General features: G+C 41.8%; 2 protein-coding genes and 1 long non-coding RNA gene across 21 annotated transcripts in view; 2 read left to right on the top strand and 1 right to left on the bottom strand.

Moving 5' to 3' along the window:
* Window positions 1–656: 656 nt before the first annotated feature.
* Window positions 657–24,656, bottom strand: part of LOC5510506 (TNF receptor-associated factor 3) — a 42,841-nt gene continuing 18,841 nt past the window's right edge. For 6 of the 14 annotated variants that reach the window (XM_032379618.2, XM_032379616.2, XM_048731227.1 and 3 more), the window contains 8 exons: window positions 20,868–20,939; window positions 9,506–9,656; window positions 8,818–8,869; window positions 8,525–8,629; window positions 7,895–8,059; window positions 7,238–7,312; window positions 6,388–6,480; window positions 657–5,791 (listed from right to left, as the gene is read on the bottom strand). In XM_032379618.2, coding sequence (XP_032235509.2) covers window positions 4,742–5,791; window positions 6,388–6,480; window positions 7,238–7,312; window positions 7,895–8,059; window positions 8,525–8,629; window positions 8,818–8,869; window positions 9,506–9,648 — 1,683 coding nt within the window. In that variant the 5' untranslated portion in view covers window positions 9,649–9,656; window positions 20,868–20,939 and the 3' untranslated portion in view covers window positions 657–4,741. Of the gene's footprint in view, window positions 5,792–6,387; window positions 6,481–7,237; window positions 7,313–7,894; window positions 8,060–8,524; window positions 8,630–8,817; window positions 8,870–9,505; window positions 9,657–10,537; window positions 10,682–10,793; window positions 11,056–12,139; window positions 12,324–14,674; window positions 14,808–15,252; window positions 15,603–15,876; window positions 15,986–20,867; window positions 20,940–24,656 lie in introns of those variants that run through there. The other 8 variants (XM_032379629.2, XM_032379630.2, XM_032379613.2 and 5 more) reach the window with 7 other exon arrangements.
* LOC116617171 lies at window positions 12,278–14,321 on the top strand. The gene is made up of 2 exons (XR_004295651.2): window positions 12,278–12,412; window positions 13,356–14,321. It is a non-coding gene; the product is annotated as an uncharacterized LOC116617171 (long non-coding RNA).
* LOC116620287 (uncharacterized protein K02A2.6-like) overlaps window positions 15,989–24,656 on the top strand; it is a 29,125-nt gene continuing 20,457 nt past the window's right edge. For 4 of the 6 annotated variants that reach the window (XM_048731221.1, XM_048731220.1, XM_048731219.1 and 1 more), the window contains exons 1-2: window positions 15,989–20,624; window positions 21,513–21,572. In XM_048731221.1, coding sequence (XP_048587178.1) covers window positions 16,240–20,283 — 4,044 coding nt within the window. In that variant the 5' untranslated portion in view covers window positions 15,989–16,239 and the 3' untranslated portion in view covers window positions 20,284–20,624; window positions 21,513–21,572. Of the gene's footprint in view, window positions 20,625–21,512; window positions 21,573–24,374; window positions 24,457–24,656 lie in introns of all 6 variants that reach the window. The other 2 variants (XM_048731223.1, XM_048731222.1) reach the window with 2 other exon arrangements.

The following is a 24,656-nucleotide window of genomic DNA, read 5'->3' as shown; positions in this document are numbered from 1 at the left end:
AGAGACACGACCCAACGTTGAAGGTGAACGTCGGGGTTTCTTTTATAGCAAACTATTTCTTTACCAGTAGTTTTCCCTTCTAAATGTATTAGAGTCCGCCCCCGGGAGCCTGGGGAGGAGGCAATGAGGGGCATACAGTCTTTGGTGTCAGCCTGTGGGATCTATTCTCGTTATCGCGCAATCACCTTTGATTTCTAGATATTTGTAAGGCCTGCACTAGCAATGGTCGCGCGAAACCCCGCTTGAGGCTGCGACGCAATAACATTGGTGTAAAAATAGTCGTAAATTGACCCAAAACGTAACATTAATGTTACATAAGAACTTCTATTCTGCTAAAAAAAATATAAGCTAAATAATCTAAAATGTTTATGTTAAAGTTGCGCAGTTATTTGCACTGGAGTCCCGAACACGCTAAAGTCAACTGCAATTTAATTTGCAAAAAAGAGGTTGCGATAAATTCTGCAAAAGAACTTGATCTGGGGTGTAATATCGCCGCGAAAACGAGGCAACTCGATTTGGGGTGTAAAATCGTAACTGATCTTGCGCGTCATTACTCTAATGTAGGCAGGCTTTATCCGAGCAACACGTGAAGTTACTTCTGTCAAACCACCATGCTTGCTTCTGAATTATTAGGAAGTTTCGACAGAGGACACATGGAGTCTCTTGCGGATTTTAATACGCATTGGTAATAAAGCAGGACAGCATTTACATAAAGTTTCCACTAAATTTCTCAAATCTGGAAAAAATGCTCATTTAACGATTATAACTATAGATAATATCTTTACACAAAACCTAGTTGCTGATTCGCACTGGCATTGTTTTCGTTAGCTAAACTTTAGCTTGTTTGCTCCATTGTTTTTGTATTGATATAACGTCATTTTACTGTTGCTGTAGTGTACTATAGTTGTTCTTTCTATTGGAGATATGGAATTTCAAGAAATAATGAAATGAAAGACTCAGCTGCAGGATCTATACCTGTTATAACACTGGCTTTACAATCAATATTCATCTAAACATCCGGTTCTATGACCATCATTTAATCAGCTTACTAAATTGTCCTGAACTAAGGTTCCACAAGCTGAATTACCCCTCTTACAACAACTTGGCCTCTCTATCCGAGACCCACAAGCTGAATTACCCCTCTTACAACAACTTGGCCTGTCTATTCGAGACCCACAAGCTCGCTAAGCTCGTTGAATGAATCTTGAAATGTATGAATCTCGGCTGACTCATTTTTTTTTTTTTTTTTTTTTTTTGTGGTTGATCCATACCACTCAGTAGGATTTCAATATCTTAATAGTCCTTTTTTTTTAAAAATAAACTTGATTTACCTCTCTTACAATGCCTTGACTATCATTTCCCGGACTAACAAGGTCAATAATTGAGCAAACTAATATAGAATATATAGCGGCTCGCGCACTATAGATTTCAACTCTCCGTCGTGTCAACAGATCAAGAATAGCAAGCGAGCCTGTATAGCAATCGTTTTGTAGGGTTTTAGCGGAAAAGAGCGTTCATTGCATATATCAGCGGCTTCCCCCGGGGTGCGACCCCCGGGAATTTGTCAAAGTGCCCTTACAAACTTATCAAATCACTCAGTTCATGAAGGGTTTCCTTGATCAATTCATTAAGGGTTTCCTTGGCGAATCCGAACAATAGGAGAAATATAGAGCATTCGCAGTGTGATCACTGCTAAGGCCGTTATTTATCGCTTAGAGGACGGTATAATGTATTTCTTCGTTTATTAATGCACGAGAAATAATTTAAAGGAATCTTAGTAGATCAGGTCACCGGTAGATGAGCATGTTATTTCTTCGAATCACTACACGACGAAGATCTCCAGAAGAGCGCAAAAAGCGGGAAGCCAGGCCCAGGCGTTGTACGATATACCGCTTACCAAACAAATCCCCTGGGGTAAATCCCTCGGGCAAGTACCTCGGGGTCGTACCCCGGGGAAAGCCGCTGATAGATGCAAAAAGAGTACGGCCGGGTGAAGAAATGGGAGATGTTCTATTGCCTTTGTCCTTATCCTTCGTTTCGATCCTCCGCGCGGCCATATTGTTCGCACGCTCTTTATTTCTAAAGGCCGATTTAGACAGCACGATCTAGTCTTGTGACTTGCCCGCGTCCTAGAACTCGTGTCGTAGAGTGAAAATCAAGTCCACGACTCCGCCACCACGCTCGGCTACGAAAAGGAAAGTCGTAGGATTTTTAAACGTTTTAACAGTAGTTTCAAAATATAAGGAATGCTGATTGCGGATGCAAATCGAAAATATCATGAAATGAAAGAAGAAAGTGGCTATGACCAGTTTCAATAAAAAAAATCAAAAAGCTCATTTGCCTCAGGTTCGTTGGGCTGATTCTTTTCCATGTCAAATTCAGGATATTTCATTTTCGCTATAAGGTGTTAGATTTTATAACGAACTCATTCCTTGTTCAGAGAGCGAACACGTTATAGAAAAGTACACGGTGAGTAGCTCGCACACATGCACACGCGAACAGCGCACGCTTAGGGCAAAAATGCAAATGAGTAACACGCATACGGTTTCTGAGATGTCGTGAGCGGAGAGTCGTAGTATGTAATTCAGGACTACTAGCGGTCATAGGCTAAAGTCGAGCGATCTAGATCAGCCTTCGCTCTTCAAGACGCGACGGCGGCAAAATTCAGCGTGTGCGTGGAATCAAAAGTGCCCGAGCCTACGTCCTGTAGAACTAGAACACCCTATTGTCAGGATGGCAACTTGACTCATTCACTCGTTTTCCAATTATACCTATTTCTAGAACTGTGTTCAGCACAGCAGATGTTTTGATACGAGAGGCCTACACATTCATTCGACCGCCATGCTGTGACACCTGAGGCGCCGGCATAGATGGACTCCATGACCACGGTTAGGCGCCCTGCGTGACGACGATCATGTGCTCTCCAAGAGGTCTCGCGAAGATCTGCCACAGGTCCCCCGTAGGGGGCAAGCTGCGCCTTCCCAGCCTTTGGCAGCAAAAACGTGTCCCTGCACGCCCGGCCACCTCTAGTCCTTGGTCAGCTATCCACAGTTGACCCGGGTATGCTAGCTCTCTATTGGCATTGACGGTAGCCCTTGGGACTTTTCAGGTGGATAAGTGAACTTTTGGCCAAGTGATCATTTGACTGCTTGCAGCCCCACCTTTGGCGGACGTCAGGCTAAGTTCAAACGTCGTATTATCCATCCGTATTCAAAGCAAATGCATGCAAACGAATCGAGTCGATTGTTTCATCTTCATTTGCATTGAATACGGCTCGTGGATAATACGACGTTTGAACTTAGCCTTAGTAAAAAAAAAAAACACACAGAAAAACATGTCCATGTTGCGCGCGCAACATTCAGTTTGTCACGCTACAGTGGGGGTGGGGTGGAGGGTTTGGAGGAGAGCGATTGACTTATGCGTAAACAAACCGATGGTGTTTTGAGACCTAAAGCTGAGTGCACGACACGGGATATCCTTCTTTTGTTTTTACTGACGCTTACCGAAGAAGGGATTCGCAAGCAGTCTAGGTAGAAATGGCCTTTTAGTCTACTGATCCGGAACACGACATGTGACATTGAGGATGGTGCACTGACATCTGTTGGGTGCTGTGTACGCTTGCTATTACCAAATTCACGCATACTGAAAAATTCATCAGTTTAGGTGAGCCCGCCAACACACACTACACGTTGGGGACTGGACCAGGTAGTAGTAATTCACGAATGGTCTCAATATTTATCTCGAGATATGATACTGCAACACCATAGTTCCCCTCGTCTTTCAGCTGATGCACTTTTTAGAAGGAGATGCAAGAATGTTTGAAGTATTACGCCGGAAATGGTGCTATGCCCAACATAGTGTGAGGTATTAAAGACTCCAGTCGCTCCGTAGCAATATTGCTGTTGTTTTTTGGTAACTTGTAACGTATTATGTAAGGTGTTGTCGAGAAGCTCTGAAGACTTGGTAACCACTATACACTCCATCGATGTTAAAATGTCGTCATTGTAATCCTTCAAATACATCTCATAAACAGGATCGAATCTCAACTATTTTTAATGTTGGGTGACGTTTCGAGCCGCTTTCTCGAAACACTATAAAATAGCTTCACAGCTTCGCCGTAACGATGAATCTCAAGAGTTCCCCTATCATCTTCTGCTGTACAATCCCATTACTAGGTCATTCTTTGCTTGTGATAGTTGTGCGATTTTTGTTGCTCAGTTTGTAGTTTGTTCGCATGTCTTCACACTCTCAAAGTTCCAGGTTTTGACCGAAATCGAGCAAAAACTCAAGAGAATCCAACATCGCACAACAAACAGAATTAGCCGTTATATGTTTTTTGTATTCACCGTTGCAAATTAGCCATAAGGTTATATTCGCAAGGTCTGTAAGTCTTTTCCAAAGCTTTTTATTTTGGGGTGTGCTATTTTGATATATCCTAATTTTACAGTTACCAAATTGGCTTACTAAGGCTTTGTTTCCGTTCGATATTTCGATTCCACGTTTGATAATCCTTCATTTCTCAGGGTCCCAATAAACTAGCCACAATCAGCTTTTTTCGATAAAAGCATTTTTAACTAAATAGCCGTACATTGATGTTGGACTCACTCTAGTTCAGCCGATCGCGGCTTAGCCTGCAAAAACATCCGCTGGCCCGTCTTCACATGAGCACGTTCGCGTCACCACGCCCGTAACACATGAGCACGAATAAGCGGTCGTTTTTGCAGGCCAAGCCTAACCATTTTCATGCCCAGTCTGGCTTGTCCACGATGATCTTAAGGAACATCGTGTCGTCACGAATGTACGCGTGTTGCGTAAGCTGTTCGTGGGAGCAGAAGAGCGGACAGCCACTCGCGATGTTCATCTCGGCGCGAGGACGCTGGAACGAGCTGCTGGAAGGGTCTGGGCGGAACGCGTCGATCACGTGCTCCACATTATCTTGGTCCAGGAGCATCAACGTTACCTTTTGTCTGAAGGGCCAGCGCAGCAGGGCATCGAACTCACCGCGCATGATAACAAAGAACAAAGACACGTGATGGTTACGCCCCATGCCGTCCCCATTCAGGTAGATGCGCGCGCACATCTTGTACCCATGGGGACCGGTGAAAAAGCAAGGGCTGTAGAATGAGGTCACACGTCCTGACGTTGCCTCGCTGCGTTTGTTCGCGACGTTAGTGATCTTCCACAAGAGAACACTATCGAACGTTGTGCCTTGTAGGGTGTTTAGCCGTTCTTCCAGATCAGCGATTGCAAGATTGCGTAGTCCTGTTCCCTGGTCGTGTAACTCTAGCTGCCGCTCAAGCCTACGAATGATGTCATCGGATTCCTGTAGCTTGACATTTAGACGTCCCACCTCCCTGCGTAGTTCATCTACGGCTGAGTGCGCTTCGACGACCAGTACTTCATGATCCGCACCCTTGGCTTCCACATTGGCCACACGCCGCAGCACATCTCCTATAGCTTCGTTATCAATGTTTTCTGAAATCCGCAGTGACTGCAGCCCGTTGACGCCGATTCCACCACCTCTTTGCTCCAGCTTTTTTATCCTGCTTTCGTGGTCCTCTTGTTTTGTTTTGAAAACAGCGAGTTCTTTGACGACACTGTCTATTCCCATGATGGCTTTATTGCACAATTCTTGCAGTTTGGAGACACTGTCACCAGGTTGGCCCATCGCCAGGCGAGGAAGGCTCTCCTCAATGTAGCGCGAGAGTTCCATGAATAGCGCTAGAAGTAGGCTGGTGTGCCCCACCACGCCCTTCTCAAGATGCACCTTACGCTCTTTGCTGTTCATTACCTGTGAGGACAAGAGTAACATCGATGCTAAGACCTAAGCTATTAGGTCTAGGGTTAGACCAGCCAATCACCTGTGAGGACAAGAGTAACATCGATTTTAAGACCTAAGCTATTAGGAAAAGGGTTAGACCAGCCAATCACCTGTGAGGACAAGAGTAACATCCATCGATGTTAAGACCTACGCTATTAGGAAAAGGGTTAGATCAGCCAATCAACTGTTAGGACAAGGGTTAGACCAGCCAATCACCTGTGAGGACTAGAGTAACATCAATGTTAAGACCTGAGCTATTAGGAAAAGGGTTAGATCAGCCAATCAACTGTGAGGACAAGGGTTAAATCAACCAATCGCCTGTGAGGATAGGGTTTGTATCAACCAATCTGCTATGAGGAGAAGGATTAAATAAACCAGTCACTTTTGAGATCAAGGGTTGGATCAACCAATCACCAAGGTCCAGTTTAACCAATCAGATGTTACGACAAGCGCTAGAACAATTCTTTATAATATCATTAAATAAAACAAACGTTCTTCTCTGACTTAAGCTCTTACATACGGTAGGGTACCAAGCTTAAAGCGTCACAAATGGTTGGAGATCTCACCTTCACTTCTTGGCATCCCACTTTGCTGAAGGGACACTCTGTGATTAGCTTTTCACAAGCATTAACACTTGCAGGGTCAAGATGCCTTGCCAACTTAAACATACAATGCAGCGTAGGGTCAGCATAGTGTTTCACTTCATAGCACTTTAAAGGTGTGAGTCACTCGACCTGCCTCTGTCAATATCAAGCAGGGGTCTAGTTTGTGGCAAAATAGGCCATACCAGCTATAAGCGTGCGCGCGCACTCGACATGGAAACCTACCTCAGCTTAAAAAAGCTTAAAAGCTTGCACCAAACGAAGCGCGCGCTGCATGACGGTTTCTATGGTAATGCGCGCGCAAACTTATAACTGGAATGGCCTATTGATGTTTTCGCTTGTTTGGTTACCTTGGGTCAACAGTTTTTGCCAAAATACCTTGTCTTTAATCAAATGTGACTGACTATACTTGACAGTATGGATACGAACTACGTAGTTTACAGTCATAAGTATGAGTGTGAAGACATTGTCTGGCCAAGATGACTTCAAGCCAAAATGCCGTGTCTTTATTAACCTCTTTTTGGGTAAGCAAAATAAGCGTGACAGTGACAGTGCTAGCGATTACATACTAACTCACACTCATGAATGTAAACTGCGTAGAGCAGTCCGTATCTATACTGACAGTCGAAGTTTTCCACGTCGAGATGTTCATTTGTTAATATGCATTGTGGCCCAACGTCGGATCATGCAGTCAGTTTCATTTAAACCAATGCTGCACAGTACATTCGTGCCCAAGCATAAACACTTCAAGTGTATTCTCGCATCCCCTCCCCTTTTCTAACCGAGGCTCCCGGGTAAATGGAGTGGAATGTACCTCAACTCGAATTAGCTCTTTGCTGCACTTCGGGCAGTTGACGGGATATGAAGGACACGTCTTCTCGTGGTGTTCCTAAAGAAAAATAGATAGTTCAATCGTTTAGTTTAACTAGAACATAACATAGAAGCTTTATGGGAGATATTAACAATAAGAGACCACTGTCTCTTTACAATAAGAGGTCAATGTCTCGTTACAATAAGAGGCCATAGATGGCCAAACTCTCCATTTGAAATGATACTAGAAAAATAATAATTTCATTAAAAATTATAGGATACCTATCACAGGCGTGTAGCTTACAGTCTCGGTACTGTTCCCACCCACCCGCATCCGCCTTCATGCGTGCAATCACTAGGCAATGTTCACAATACAAGCACGTCTATTCTCCGTCCCACTCTCTCATATGCCCCCCTTCCTAATACCCCATCTCCCCTGCACTCACCTTCATGCGGGCTACCACTACGGGCTGTTCACAATACGAGCACGTCTCTTATCTATGACGCTCCTTCATACGCCTCACACTTCCTTATACCTCCGCCCTGCATCCTGCACCTTCATGCGTGCTACCGGGCGGCTGTTAATAATACAAGTACGTCTCTTCTCTATGTCGCTCTTTCATACGCCTCACACTCCCTACATACTCTCCCCTGCACCCACCTTCATGCGTGCTACCACCACGGGCTGTTCACAATACGAGCAAGTCTCTTCTCTGTACTGACATTCGTTCTGTAGATGCTCTGGTAGCTTAGCCACAGACAGTTTCTTGCCACACTCTGGATGCACACAGGATATTGGAGTAAACTCGCACTTGGTGTGGTGATTCTGAAAAAAAAGAAAAAAAAATGCCAATTAAAATAAGCAAAACATTTATGATATTCATGATAGATCTAAGAATGCCAATACGGTGGCAGTTTTTAAAGTTTGTAGTGACGAAACGTCGATGAATCACCACTCAGACATTTCAGGCATTATTTTTAAATATTCCCAATTAAAATCAGGTTGCACTCTCACGTGTCGTGATTCTCCAGGTGCAACCGATTGTAAAGTCGTAGCAAGCTTTAACTTGCTACGCCTTAAAAGTTGTACATTCCATGCAAAAACGGTATTAGGGGATGGAAGCCATATGTGATAATACCTGTAAGAAAGGTCGACTTGATAAGATTGAGTTAGTTATGACGTATTCCAAGAAACTCACCACCCTCGAGATGAAATATAGAGCCATCTTTCTTGGTGATGATACAAATTATCTTAAAAAGTTTCGACGTGGAATATTGAAAGTCGTTATACCTGTCTGTGTCGCAGTTCTCCCTCCCAGGGGCAGCCGTGAGGCTGGTTCACACAGTGCACATGGAGTTCCAGTATCTCACGATCGGCGAATTTGTCACGGAAGGTCTAAAATCAGAAACAGAATGATTAGGGATATATATCCTCTGGAGCACAAGGCGACGCAACCACTCTCGTTTCCACTATTCCAGCTAATCGTTGATCTCCCCCTCCCCCCTTACTCTCAGCCATTACCAACACCACCTACTAGTGGAAGTGGACATTCAACCTCAACCGGGGGAGCTAATATTACTTACCTCCGGCTTGGTTATTGTTGAGCCACAAACGTCACATTGTATTGGACCTCGGCTGGGAATCCAACACAAAAATGTATTAGCAAGATACCAACAATGGAAGCCAAGACACCGTAAATGCTCGTTTTAGCGCCCTGTGGCATTTATTTTATTTTGTGATGGCACATTGCGCATGAAACTATGGATGTCACGGTAGCACAACCTTCAAACTTGGACTATTAAAAGTCTCATTATTTGTGAAATACTAAAAAATAAACTTTTATATCCGAATTTTTTATTTTATTGATTTTTTTATTAGGAATAAATATAAATAGCTTTATAAAATGATGGTTGAAGGCTTTCATAGAAAGTGCTCAATACTCGAAAGTAGAGCGGTGTATAGTGTTGGTTTGAGAAAAATACAAACTACATAGGTTTCCCTACAGGTCTGTTTCGTGGTTGCCCACTCATCAGGGGATTTTCCCCTGATGAGTGGGCAACCACGAAACAGACCTGTAGGGAAACCTATGTAGTTTGTATTTTTCTCAAACCAACACTAAATAGCTTTATAGATTCTTCAGGATTAACTATGTTTCCTTTTTGACGGAGCGGTTGAAAGACTGCGCGCACCCGAGCGTGTATCGCGCGCGCGATAAGGAAGACAGATCTAAAACTGTCTGAACTGGAGGCCCATAGTAGTCGCACTTAGTACCTTAATAGGGGACTTATGCACGGAGAGCAGTACCGGTGCCCACAGGCAGTCTGTACAGCGTCTTTGACAATAAGGCGGCACTTTGCACACAGGTGCTTCGCGGCAATTGCAGTATCTGTCGTGGCGATTTCGTATCCTACCATAGCAATATCTGTTGAAACAACGACATATTAAAAAAATACTACGTAAAACACAAATTGGTAAACATAGTTCTCAGGTGTCTTTAACGTCCTAATACCCTGAGAAACCGGAACAAAGGAAACACCTTAGGGGCGAGGGAGCAGCCGGGGGGTGGGGTGGGGGGTGGATGGCGGTGGGTCCTCAGTGTCCGCCTCCTGCGCATGCGTGCTTATAACCTTGAAGCATCCTCGGGGACCCGGGGCGACGCGATGATCTTTCTTCTTCTGCCTCTTTCTTTCGTCTTCGCGCGTACTCCCGCATCTGGTCTCCGCGTCGCCCTGTGCCCCCGAGGATGAATGTAGGAATGCACCAAATGGTTTATTTTAGTTTTTCTAAGTGGTCATGTAAATCGACTAGCAGTCTGCTAACCTGACAATTATAACCGAATAGGAACCGAATAACCGAATAGGAACCGAATAAGAACCGAATAAAAGGTTATGCCACTATTCGAGAAACAATTGCACTACCCGGAAGTATGTTCATAAGGAAGTAAAGTGAAGGACAAAATAAAACCTTTCAAAGTTATCAGACCGCGGTATTTCGTGTGTAATTTAACGCCTTTTTTTAAAGAAATAATGGCGTTCTAGAACAGACCCCTTCCTCCTTTTACTACGGAAGAAATGAAAAATTCTAATTAAGCTATTTAGGCCATAGCCAATCCCCCCCAAAAAAAATTCCCTGGGCTCTTGATCCCCCCTGATATGGGTGGGGCATGAATACTCTTATCTGGTATTGAAGGTAGCACCAGCTATACAATGATTATGGTGAGATCTGGCCTGCAGCTGTCAATGTATACCTATTTATTTTATTTTTAAACCTATAAATAAACAGGAAAAACTAAGAAATGCTTACCATTAAGCTCACAAGTGAATTCATAACATGGCATCCTCAATCAAACCTTGTATTACTTTTACTTGAATATCATTTTTTTCACGGAGCGATATTCTATTAGGGAATTGGACAAAAATGTTCCGCTGACAACGGTGAACACTCTATATAAAACTGATAGATGAATAACTTTATAAATATAGAAGGAAAAACCAAAGGGATTTTTTTATACTTTCGAAAGTTTAGTTTTCATTTTCAGTTTTGCTAACACAAATGTTATCTGGCTTGAAACTGCGCATCTAATGATAGACAATTTAGTACTTCCGAACTTGTGCATTTCTTTGCGAGACCAACCCTCGTAATACTTTACTGGAATATCACTATACAATATATATTTTTCGAATAAGTTTTGGATAAGCTTCGCGTGTTTCCACGCGCTTCCGTGGCGGCAACCTATCAGTAACGAGGTCAAGGGACAATATTTGCAATGAGATCCGGGGGTTCCCCATCGTTGAAACAAACATAACTTTTGACGGTTCCTGAAGGGAGATTTTGAATTGTCATCATAGATGTAAAACAATATACCCATTCCGTGTCATAATGGGAGCGAAGGACGATTTTCGCTTGTAGAGTAAAATATAAAAACTACTAATAAGACATCAGTCAATCAACACATCAATCATTTCTAAGGCTGGATTTCAAGACTTGTCAAATTGCTCATGTCAATGCAGATAAGAGTGTAGCTAAAGCGAATCGTGTGACAGACATCTAAAGGTTCAAAGGGCCGAGATTTTAGCCTCCCCCAATACCAGCTTTCTATTCAACAACCATGACTCCTCGAACGTTCGATTCGAACAATCGAATGATTGGGGTTCGATTGAGATCGACTAAAAACGACTGGACGTAGGATTACCGGAAACAAACAAACAAAAAAAAAAACAATCGAACAAAAAGTTGAACCATGAGTCGGGCCGGATGACACGGTCATTGCTTCGATGATCAAGAACAAGGCCTACAGATCATCGGAACAGTTTATTCTCAGGATGAATTTCTATCCATTTTAGTCACCATACAAAGGACGACAAAATGGGGAACATCGAAAGGTTCTTGGCAAAAAGGGAAGCAACTCTCTTTATTATCCAAGCATTTTAATTTTCGAATTCGAGCAATAAAAGCTTTTTAACATTCTTGTCGGCAAGCAACGATACATTCTTGAGACACATAATTCCGATGTTTTGTTTCTATTTTGTTCGAGCATTTCTTATTTTCTTGTTGAGCACCAGTGAAGCCTCTTCCTGTCAACTTGGAGCTCACTCGATATGATATCGAGCGAGTATCAGAGCACTAAAATATGGTATGTGAGCACGGCAAGAGCATTGGTCTAACAATGTGGCCACTAGCAGTCATGAGTGAGCCATTTGAGCGCTAAGGTATTGGAACCAGTGTCTACACTCAACAAATAAAACCAAATAAGGTATAATAAGTCCATTAAAAATCATGACTATTATAATGTAGTGTATAAAATGCACCATGTGCGTGGGTGGGATATATTATGAGGTGCGAATTATATTCAATGATTAAGAGTACCCATAAACTTGGGTTAGCCAATGAATATCGCAAACTCACCATATAATGACAATCCGAGTGTTTCCACGGGGCATTGGAAAACGTAAACTTCTTGATAGAAGTTGATAAAAGTTATTCGTCCAATGCGGAACTTGATTAATTTCTTGGAAAAACTGAAGTACCCTACCCCGGCTGGTAGAATTTGGCATGGCGCGTATTGTCTTTTTCTCCACGAACGGCCCATCGAGCGTCGCTATCACGAATATTTTCAAATTCCAAAGAAAGATTCTCGCCGCTCAAACGGAAAAACGGGGACGAATAGACGATTAAAAGGTATGGTTGGAAAGATAAATATGTGTGCTATGATTCTGCGAGGTTTATTTTGCCGTGCGAGTCTGGATTTTGAAAGTATCGGTAGATTTGTTGAGCACTTTGGAATTTGGCGGTTGTCGGAGTTTGCAACCTTGTCTATTTTATATACAGAAGGCGACGGAAAAAATTCGCAGCGGCTAAAACAGCTTAAAATGGCAAATAATGGCGGGTTTGAGTAGCAGCAACTTCAAGCTACTGTTTTGTTTTATTTTCAAATCAGCATATTTATTTCAACGGGATTTGTTCGCTCATACAAACTCTGTAATAAACCTACACTCGCCGTGAGCCTGGGCTACCTGTGGGAGGGGGAGATTTTTTTAAACCCTTTTAACGATCGGTAGTGGAAAGGTAACAAAGGAATCCAAAACGTATTTAGCAAACAAGAAGAGGAACACAAGCGTATCTATTCAGTATTTAAATATCAATTGATTTCACCCAAACCCAGTCGAAGTCCCGAAGACAAATATTTAAAGAACACTTGATCTGAGAAATGTTAATGAAATATGAAAAAGCGTTTAACAAAACAACGTAAAATCACCCTGATTACTTCGCTCAAGTCTAATAAATTAGAATGAATCAATTTTTCGTAAAAGAGATTTTATGCAATGGATGTAGTTGGTTTATTTTCGCAATTTCAAGGTTTGAGTAAAGGAACAGCCGTTTCAGAAAGCTTAAAGAACTATTTTCAATCCATTTCCATCTGCTCGATGTGAGGCGTTCAAACCACAATATTTATCTGAAGAATCAAAGGCCTATGATAAACCTGGATAGTTATTCCGCATAGTTTTGGCTCATTTTTGAGATTGCCGGAATAACACTAAAACCACTCTTCAGCTGCTGCCCCTTCAAACCATTAGTACCATACAAATAAATGTGACTTCATTTGGTTCCCTGTTCTGAGCAGGTTTCCGGGGTATCCACAAGACACAGACGAACGAGAACGCGAAAGAACAGAGACGCGTCAAGGATAGTGAACTGATAGAAACAAGGAGTGTGAGAGAATGGAGACAACAACTCCCTGTAGAAACAAACAGGAAGAAAGCTCTGCTAGCACGGTAGATCACTGGAAACCGCACTCCCGGTATGACAAGCGACGCGAATATTTCCGCACCGTCCCCGAGAAGGATGTGCTTTGAATACTCTCAACCACAAGTTGCAAACAGACATATTATTTTATACACGCAAACGTCAAGGATATTCAAATAATAAGAACAGGAATAGGCTCCTGACATTCGACATCGCCTAGAAAGAATGTCGACGAGAATCGAAGAGTTCATGATCAATGTTAAAGATTCCAGATAAATACTGCGTGACCAGTATACATTTTGTCAGAGGTTCACCAAAACACCCAGCATAGTAATCAATCATCTCCGCATGCATCTATTGTATGGTGCTTCACTAAATTCAGCCATCTGGAAACCACACGTTTTCAAAGTCAATAACAGCAGCAAAATCTAAAAAAAAATACGCTAACACCACATGGTATTAAACACCTGGAGATCTGGTTTGCCACGTGGTTAAACAAGACATAACCTAAGAAAGCTAACCGAAGTGAGACAAATAAAAAAAAATTATCTGAACACGAACTTCTAGCTACCCAAAATGAGCTTAAAAGATATTTCCGCAGCCGTATGGAAATAAAGCAATTATAAATAATTTCATTAATTACAATCAAGTGGGGAAGTAGTCAAAACAGGTTCTCTCAAAAGACTTTTAAGTCGTAAAAAAAGTAACGAGAAAGCCAAGCAATGTCTTTTTATAAACCATATATTTATAAGTGTGTATCAGTTGCGTGCGGTATTGAAACACTATAATAATAATCATGTGATAATTATATTATTTAATTATCTAAAAAAAACTATTCCACCTACGCTGTAATTATTGGTTGGTTTTCACTAATACACAAACGCAGCGAACGTATATTCCGATTCTCACTGTAACACAAGCACTTGCGCTTGCGTACTAGAAGTGAGAACCAGCCTCTGTGATTGGATGCATTGCGTTAACATGCGTATTGAATTTATCCGCTCGTCTTCAGCCTTTTAGAATAAAATATTTACCCGCGCGCGAGGTTGCTAGCGTTATCAATTGTTAGCAGCATGTACATGTAGTTTGATGACCAAAATTATATTTTTGTTTTTCTGAAGCCGATGAATCCTTAAGCAAACTCGTAATAAGTAAAATTAACTATTCTCAGCCATAAAAATATATAGGTTAACTTACCACTTCCATTTAGTTTGGTTATTAAGGTGTCCATGAACGGGTCTTTAGAACCAAACACAATAATTTTTCATAGCGTCGACGCGATGGTTGCTATGGTAATAAGCGTGCTTGACCTAAGGACCCCTCATGCTTCAGCAGTTAAAAAAAAACCCGTAGCGCAATAAAAAGCCTAGCTCCCGTGTGTTTGAGGGAAAAGCAAGAGGCTCGAAGAGCGAGCCCTATTACGCAGGCTGTGTGTAACCGCTAAAGTACAATCAATAAGAAAAATGTTAACAAAAACCTTCGGATTCGGAGAAGAGTTTTTTGTTTGGCTAGCAGTCTGAAGTTAAGCGGACGGCGTGACAGAAGGAAGAAGACAGTCACGTCACGCAAATGTATCGCTCTAGAACAATCAAAACCGGGATGGTATTCATATCGTATTTACAAGCTGCATGGATCCTAAGCAAGAAAACACTTCTTCCTGGATTTAGCAAAGATCAGTCAATCGCTTCGCGGCCCGCAAAATTATAAGCTGGAAAAATTGTACAAAATAAAACTGCTGGAAAAAAAATTGAAATTGCGACAAAAATGTTACTTACCGCTCTGTCTTAAGGCGAACGTTCTGAAAAAGCATCCTCGCACCTTTTTACTTATTACGATCGAAATAACCTGGTGATACACGCGTGATACCGTGCTAAAAGCGTAACCTTCGTTCGTAGGCGTCTTGTTCCTGTTGTCACGGGTTAGTTTTGCGCAATCTACTCTTTCGCTTTGAGAATCGACCCAAAACAGGCTCAATTGAAGTAAATAATCTCAGTTGTAGTGAGATATGAGTGAGTTTGTACTGTACTCGATTGATTTCATGCTGAAACGCTAGGGTATAAGCCATAGACTCAACCTCGCTCCGTACAAGCCCATAGACACGTCATTTGCCGATTTCGAGTGTTTTGCCAGGTTTACGACGAGCGGCAAATGGAAAGTGACGTCATTGACCGACAAAACGCTCAGCCAATAGAAGCCAGGAAACGAGGCTAGTAACAGACGCTATAATGGTATCCGGTTGTATCACGCGGGGAATCCCCTGAATGCTACAAACAGGCATGACGTCATGGCGTCATATGCAAATCGAGAAACGCTGCAGATCGATGCCGTGACCGATATTTAAAAATCGCAAATCTAGAAAATTAAACATGAGACTATAAAACGTTAAAAGACTAAATCACCTGAGCAACATCTGGATGGTGGATATGGTTCTTCTAGAGTGTGCCATACCCGACTCGCTGCCTCAAATCGAGAGATAGAAGAACGGTGCAATATACACGTGACAAACATAACACTGAACTGTTATAATATTATTTGTTTTGGGCCCCCTGTGGCCCCTTATTTATCTTATGGGCCCCCCGAGCATAGGGCTCCTCGTTGTCTTATGTTGTAGTTTTTCACTCGGTAGATTTGATTTTGTAGAGCGTTATTGTACAAAAAACAACCGAAGTTTGAAGTAAACACCTTTTATTACATGGTGTCAGAAGTGGTTAACCACTGGAGAATATTAATTGTTAAAGAAAAGTCGACAAAACAAGGAAACGATGGCCGAAAGTGGGGAAATGTATCATCGAGCTCCGGGACCTTTGGTGTTGGATGCGAATGCATCAGAAAATTGGAGAAAGTTCCTAATGCAGTTCGAAATTTACTTGGTTGCAAAAGGAAAGGACGACAAGGGAGATAAGTTAAAAGTTAATTTGTTACTTAACTGTGCTGGACCGAGTGCAATTGAAGAGTATAGCCACTTTGTGTATACTGCAGGCGAGAGTAATGAATCTTATGGTGATGTGTGCCGAAAGTTCCATGAACTTTGTCGAGGAGCTAAGAATGTCATTTATGAGCGACTGCTCTTCAATCTTAGAAACCAAAAGGAGGGTGAACGAATTGACAACTTTGTTAGTGAGCTAAAACGGCTTTCATTAAACTGTGACTTTGGAGCACTTAGAGATTCATTGATACGAGACCGTATTGTGGGGGGAGTAACCAGCGATGAATTGCGAGGGGAGTTGTTGAAAAAGCCAGACCTTACCCTACAAACCGCGCATGATTACTGCAGAACTTATGAGGCGACTGAGCTGCAGAAGTATAAGTTTGTTCCACAGACAGTAGTCCCAAGTAAAACAGTGTCTGTGCAACCAGTCCAAGTTAAGAAAGAACAGCCGTCTTGTAAGTTCTGTGGATATCGCCATTCATTTGCACACCCAACACGATGCCCAGCTTTTAAAAGGAATTGCAAGATTTGTAGCAAAACAGGCCATTTTGCAAAGATGTGTAAAAACAAACAGAAAAAAGATCCAGAAGTGCATGTGGTGGAACAGGAGTATGACTCAAGTGACAGCAACGAAACCCACACATACTTTGGATCCATTGAAGTCGGAAGCGTGTTACAGAACCAGCAACCCAAAAAGAGCCTGATAAAAGTCATGATAGCAGGAAAAGAGGTCAAACTGAAAGCAGACACGGGTGCGGAGGCTACTGTCATCCCCTACAACTTGTACAAGAGCATCACCAACAAGCCGTTGAAACGTTTACACCAGCCTTTGAAGGGCTGGCTTGCGACTAAGCCCATCTACCCTAAAGGATGTGTCCGCCTTCCAACACAGTACAAAGATCGAAAGATAGATCTGTTATATCTTGTAGTTGATGGAGAGTTCACCCCACTACTAAGTTGTGAGGCTTGCCTTGATCTTGAAGTCCTACAGTTCATGGATCTCACATTGCTAGATTCACCATCAGCACAAACATCAAACATCGACTTGTCCAGAGAACAAAGCAAAAGTACCACAACCCTCACAAGTGACCCTGTTCTGAAAGATTACCTTGATTGCTTCAGTAACAAACCAGGAATGTTACCCAACAAAGTACACCTAGAGGTAGACTCTGCAGTAACTCCAGTTATACACGCACCCAGAAAGATCCCAGTATCCATGTTAGACCCAACTCAACAGAAGCTGAGAGAGATGGAAGAAGATGGGATCATTGTTAAAGAAGAAGAACATACCCCTTGGGTCTCTTCGATGTTAGTAATCGATAAACGAAAAGGCAAAGAAAAGAAAAGCCCACCAACCAAAGACAACATCAGAATATGTATAGACCCACGTGACCTCAATAGAGCCCTCAAGAGACCCCATTATCCGATGGCCACAGTGGAACAGGTTGCCAACAAACTCACCGGTGCTGAAATATTCTCAACGTTGGATGCATGCAGCGGTTTTTGGCAACTACCAGTAGACGAAGAAAGCTCGAAGCTCCTGACTTTCAATACCCCCTGGGGTCGATACAGATTCCTGCGGCTCCCATTCGGCATAAGTTCCGCGCCCGAGATTTACCAACGAGAGATGGACCGACTCTTCGCAGGAGTACCAGTAGAAATAATCGTTGACGACTTTTTGATACATGGTGGAAATCAATGTGAGCTAGATGACAAGATGATTGCAGTATTGAAGAGGAGCCGTGAGATAGGTCTAAAGTTCAATCCACGTAAAGCCAAACTTCGAGTTCCTGAAGTCAGCTACGTTGGACACCTATTTACTGCAGACGGTTTAAAGCCTGATCCTGAAAAGGTAAGAGCTATCAACGAGATGCCTGCCCCGACCGATAAAGATGGCATACTACGTTTCCTAGGAACTGTAAACTATCTGGATAAATTTATTGAACATAAAGCTGATCTCCAGGGCCCTATCTCGCAGCTAACAAGGAATGATACCGCATTCGTATGGGAGACACCTCAACAGCATGCATTTGACAAGCTCAAAGCAGTCATTACCTCAGCGCCAGTTTTAGCCTATTTTGACAACACCAAAGAGACAGTGCTTAATGTTGATGCAAGTGGCACGGGATTAGGTGCTGTGATTCTGCAGGACGAAAGACCTGTAGCATTTGGCTCAAAAACACTATCACCTGCTGAGACAAGGTATGCCAACATCGAGCGAGAGCTTCTGGCAATTGTCTGGGGAACTGAAAAGTTCCATACTTATGTTTATGGACGTCGTGTTGTAGTTGAAACCGACCACAAACCACTAGAAGCCATCTTCAAAAAGCCCTTGAATGAAGCACCACCGAGATTGCAGAGGATGTTGTTAAAGCTGACAAAGTATGACCTTGATGTTCGTTATGTGCCAGGAAAGAAACAATTCATCTCAGATTGCTTAAGCAGAGCCCCAGTTAGTGACACTAAACCAGTTAGTGAACCAGAAGAGATGATTGGAATCAACTTAATTGACAGTCTTGGTGTAGATTCAAGCACTTTGCAAAAATTCAAGGAAGCATCAAACTGCGATGTTACCTCTCAAGTGGTCATGGAATATGTCGTTAAAGGTTGGCCAGCAGAAAAACATCAACTTGATGAGCTAGCGAGAGAATACTGGAGTTTTAGAGAGGAACTTAGCGTAGAAGATGGTTTGTTATTCAAAGCAGACAGAATCATTGTCCCGAGATCGTTGAGGGCAGAGGTGCTAGAAGAAATTCATGGCGCACACATGGGTGAGAACAAAAGTCTCAGTTTTGCAAGAGAATATGTTTTCTGGCCCTCAATGACTGCACAGATCAAAGACAAGATTAGTTCCTGCTCCATATGTAATGCCTTCCGAAACCAACAGCCAAGAGAGACCCTACTACCACGTGAGGTTCCTGGATTGCCTTGGCAAGTGATCAGTACTGACATCTTTGAATATGCCGGACATTCCTATTTGCTTGTTACCGATTTGTATTCAAAGTACTTTGAGATTGAGTTGTTACGCCAAACCACTGCTAATTGTGTTATCAATAACTTAAAGAAGATTTTTGCAAGGTTTGGGATCCCGGTGGAAGTTCTGAGCGACAATGGCTCCCAGTACAGTAACACTAGAAACCTTTTTAATAGTTCACATGAGTTCAAAAAGTTTGCAGATGAGTGGGGTTTCCGTCACACCACAAGCTCTCCAGAGTATCCACAATCAAATGGAGCTGCCGAGAAAGCAGTTCAGACCGCAAAACGAATTTTAAAGAAAGCGGCTGCTGACAACAAAGATCCTTTTGAAGGATTACTCAAATACAGGAATACACCCTTTGATGACTTAGGTGTGTCTCCAGCTCAGCTGCTAATGAGTAGGAGAACACGTACCCAACTACCGACTCATCGACGTTTGCTACTGCCTCAGCCTGTTGACCCAAATCAAGTTGTGAAGACATTGAAACATCGTCAGAGTGTTTCAAAAAAGTATTATGATAGTCATAGTCATGATCTCCCTCCTTTACAAGTTGGAGATAAGGTGCGTATCCGTCCAAACCGGGAGGCTGAGTGGAGGAAAGCAGAAGTATTGCCCCGATCGTACTTATTAGGAGATGAGCGTGGGCGTGTCTTCAGGAGAAATCGACGACAAATCATTTCAACACCTAATGATCAATCGATGAGCACAAGTCCTTTTGTTATACCAGCCATTCCTCAACTACCACCAGAAAGTACCAACAACCCCACACAGTTAAGCAATGATGTGACAGCATCGCCTACACCACCAAAGTCTTCTGAGAGGCAACACGAGACGACACCGATGAGCACAGCATCTGGCAGGGTTATCAAAAAACCACAAAGACTTATTGAACATTGTTAAGAACATTTATTGAACACTTAACCTAACACTTTGTTGAGAAGGGAGATGTTATAATATTATTTGTTTTGGGCCCCCTGTGGCCCCTTATTTATCTTATGGGCCCCCCGAGCATAGGGCTCCTCGTTGTCTTATGTTGTAGTTTTTCACTCGGTAGATTTGATTTTGTAGAGCGTTATTGTACAAAAAACAACCGAAGTTTGAAGTAAACACCTTTTATTACATGAACCAAAGAAGGACACGAACAAGGAACTTGATTTCCAAGACTGAAGGTGCTGGAATTTAAGTTCCCAGGGCCGGTCGTGTTACAGACCAGGCCGTTTCCACGAGATCGAGAGTAACAGGTAAACTGCATGTAAACTAAAATGATGCAATGTGTAGGTCAAGTGTAATCCAGTATTGAGAGCTGCATTCAGATCACGAAATCAAATTGTATGAAACATAAATGACTGTATATGGCTTTAACATTAGTACTCGGACGGGCACTAAATCATTATCAAACACATCTCGAAGTCAAGAGTTATATATGAAAAAAAAACGGTAAACGATGTGTTCTCATCGGATCGAGATTTGATCATAATAATTACCTTCTCAAATTAGTGGAGACTACTGATATCAATTGATATCTTGATGGAACCTCGATTGAAGCCAAGATAGAACTGAAACGAAAAAAAGATAGATAGCTGGATCATCGACCATGAAAAATTCCAGGTACTGGTATTTCAAATTATTTTTACCGTGGAGAAGGGCACAGAATGACAATTTTGAAGCTCAACACCGAAAAGCTAAAAAAATAAAATTGCTGATACCACAGTTTACCCCGGTATCTACCCACACGCGTAGCTTATTATTACTCAATTGGAAAAATACAAAAAGGAATATAATATTGAAATCCCTGGTGAAAAAACGTTTTGAGTCTAGTAGGGATGTACAGCAGCTAAAGCTACTTTATTTTCTTGTCTACGATGCTTTTAGTACCGTATACCAGCCTAAAGTGCCATGTCAGTTTTAGTCAGCCATTCAGAGGTAATACAAATGCAGCCCTTAATCATGGCTAAAACATCCATGGGAGTTTTTCAAATACTATTATAATGAAGTCATCTTTCTCTTGGACTGTTTAGTAGATAAAGCTATGTAAAGGACTTTGGACTTTTTAAATATTGAATTATTTTTTGAATAATATTTAGTAATATCACCATCCATATATATTATTTTTATTTTAAATTTCGCAGTGAACCAGACTAGTTTAGTTCACTACTGAGATGCTCATCTCGGCAAAGTAAATTGAAGTAGTAAGTATTATAAATAAATTTTCGCTGAATTGTTTGAAGTACGAAGTCTGGAGTTTGAAGTCCTAAGTGAGGAGACTATAGAGACTGAGTACAAAGTCTGAAGTTTTCAGTCTAAAAGTCTTTAAGCTTGAAGTCTAAAGTTTGAAGACTGAAGTCAAACGTTAGAGTCAGTCAGTGCGCGCCGTATAAACCCATTCCAAAGTAGGCTGTCAGTGCAAACGATGAATTGAAAATGGCAAATGGTACTAATTATTCGTAATAATAAGCGTAATAAATGACTTCGAGCGATGCAAGAGCGAAACATTAGTGACCTTTAATGGATCATGACACGATTTTATACATTTCATGGCATTGTGTAGGATATATTGAGATTCATGCTTATATTTGGTTGTAGAACTGCCATTTTTCAATCGTCATTCGCCATTTGCACTGACTAGTATTGAAATAGGAGTATCGTGAAGTCCGTGTAGTGTGCGCTGTTAATAGGAGTATATACCTATTTCAAAAAACTTTGTCTGTGCGAACGTCAAATGGCAGTTCCACGACCGAAAGGACTTGTGGGTCTTTCTCCAAATTCAGAAAAATATAAATAGAACATACGACTACCCATATAATATAATTAATATATGGTTCGGACGCTTGCGTTTATCTATCACCTTTATTTTTACAAATAATTACTACCCATAAACACCTTTCGGTCGTTGAACTGCTATTTGGCAATTGCCATTCGCCGTTCACGCTGACAACGTTTATAGAAATTGATATACACCTATTTCAAAAAAGGTTGTACCCGAGAATCCATGTGTCGTAACCCACGGTGGTTCATGGGTAGCATATCAATGGCTGAATCCTTGTATCTGAAAGCCATTTGAATGATCACACGGACATAAACAGAATTCTACAGCTTTTGAATCCTGGATTTGTATTTTATTTACTTTTATTTGCTTATTTGCTTGATAACCATGAAGCACTGTGGGTTACGATACACAGATTCTCCGAGTGCAGCCTTATCTGGAATAGGTGTTACATGCGCACAATGCGCGTTGTCAGTAAACAGTGAGCACAGGGGCCTCTGTTTATATGGTGAAGTCAGTGGATTGTGTACAGTCTGTCTGGCGACGTCTGAACAGTGTATGCTATCTTTAACACGTCAGAAAAACTATAAAAATATTTCCAGGCGGTCGATTTTGTTTCCCTACATCATCAAGTGTGTCGGTGTAAAAAGAACTCCAGTTAGCTTTTATAACAATATCAGTCCAAAATACGGATTACTTTATAAACATATCCTTCATTTTGACTCTCTTTACTTCCGCTTTAATAATATTTGCAGAATGACTTTAGAAACAAATCGGAAAATGACTTTAAAATGATGCTAACAGAATATCAGTTTACAGGCGTTAGACCCAGGCCCCAACCGGCCTGACGTCATAGGGGTTGCGTTTTGTTTTGTTTTTTAAACAGACACTGGCTCTGGGATTTACAGGTAGAATAATCCAAGATTACACCACCAAATATTTAAAAACAAATCAGAAAATGACTTTTAAATTATGGTAACAGAATATCAGTTACAGGTTCAATAACGTAAATTTATCACGGCACTGTAATCGAAAAGGGACATAAGAAGCATTGCTTTCGACTTACTACTTTAGGGAAGCGCGAGAAAGAGGGTATTACAACGTAGCATATGAAAAAAAACACGTTTTGCGTTGGCGTTAGACCCAGGCCCCAACCGGGCCTGACGTCATTGGGGTTGCGTTTTTCTCTTCAAGGCCACCACGAGGTCTAACAGTTTGAAAGAAACAGACACCGGCTCTGGGATTTACAGGTAAAATAATCTACCCAAACACCACCAAATATGACCAAAGAGCCTTTGATCTAAATTTCTGTACAGAATCCTTCATGGGGAGAGAAAGTTGGCAGCAAAGTGACTAATTGAGAACTGGGTGCACGCGAGGTTTGGCACGACAGAGTAATAAGAAAGTTGAGGAAACGATTTTGTTATAACTACAATTAGTGTCGCGGTGATTGAGAACGGACGTCCTGATTGGCATATGTTTTCAGATACGGTTTCCCATAAATTTCCGCGGTTTGATAATAGTCAAAGCTACTTTTAGACGCCAGACATGATCGGAAACCACCGGCAGTCATTTCCTTTTGACGGAAAAACCTGAATTCGAAATTCTCGAATATTCTGCATGCATTATTGTGTTTTTGAACATGTTGCGGTTATGTGTATATTTCAGGCCGTAATCTCGAGGCTAATTCCTAGCAGTTAAGCAGTGGGAATATACAAAAAGTATATTCCGAATACTGTAAATGATTGAAAACCTGTTCCCTAGCTTCCCGTCGATTTCAAGTGTCGGGCAAAGGGACATTATAATGGAAACCGTAAGGAATGGCTCCCGATGCGGGGGTAATACGATTGCGTGATATCTACATGTAGGAAATATGGCATCATCAAGGACATGCGATTGCCATTTGCGAAAGTTGCTCGCTAAGCAATTTTTTGGGGGGATCCCCGGAAAATATAACAGGGTGGAATTTCAACCTTTTTTGTCTAAAGATCCAAAACTATATAGAAGTAGTCCTTTATAATCAGAGTTAGTAATTCTTACAAAGGTATAAAAACTATATAAACATAAAATAGGCACGTTTTTATAGTTATCATTATGTTACCAGTACCGACGTCATCACCGTTACGGCCGTTGTTAAAATATCATAATTCTATCGAGCAGCAAAGTGATATAGGTAGATATTTACTAATTTATGATCTTCGTAGCAAGCGTTTCTCTTGTGTTTCAGCGATGCGAGGGAAAAGCTGCGAAGTCATACATCTTCGATCGCTCTATTTCCCAGAAACACTTACTACACAGGCCAGCCAAACGTATTTATTACTTATGTATTATAAGATTCCAATTCTCATGGGTTAGCCCGTGTATGTGTGGGTGAAATTCTCCTAAACTTATTCATACGTGCAGATAGTACCAGTCTGACAAATAATGTTCTTTGCTACAGCCAGCCACGGACATCGTTCATTACTGGAACTTCCTAGAATTTCGATTACGTAGATGTTTTGGGAGACAA

The sequence above is a fragment of the Nematostella vectensis genome, chromosome 8, assembly GCF_932526225.1.
Source record: "Nematostella vectensis chromosome 8, jaNemVect1.1, whole genome shotgun sequence".
NCBI classification, from domain to species: domain Eukaryota; kingdom Metazoa; phylum Cnidaria; class Anthozoa; order Actiniaria; family Edwardsiidae; genus Nematostella; species Nematostella vectensis.
This window is presented reverse-complemented; position numbering and strand designations above follow the sequence as displayed.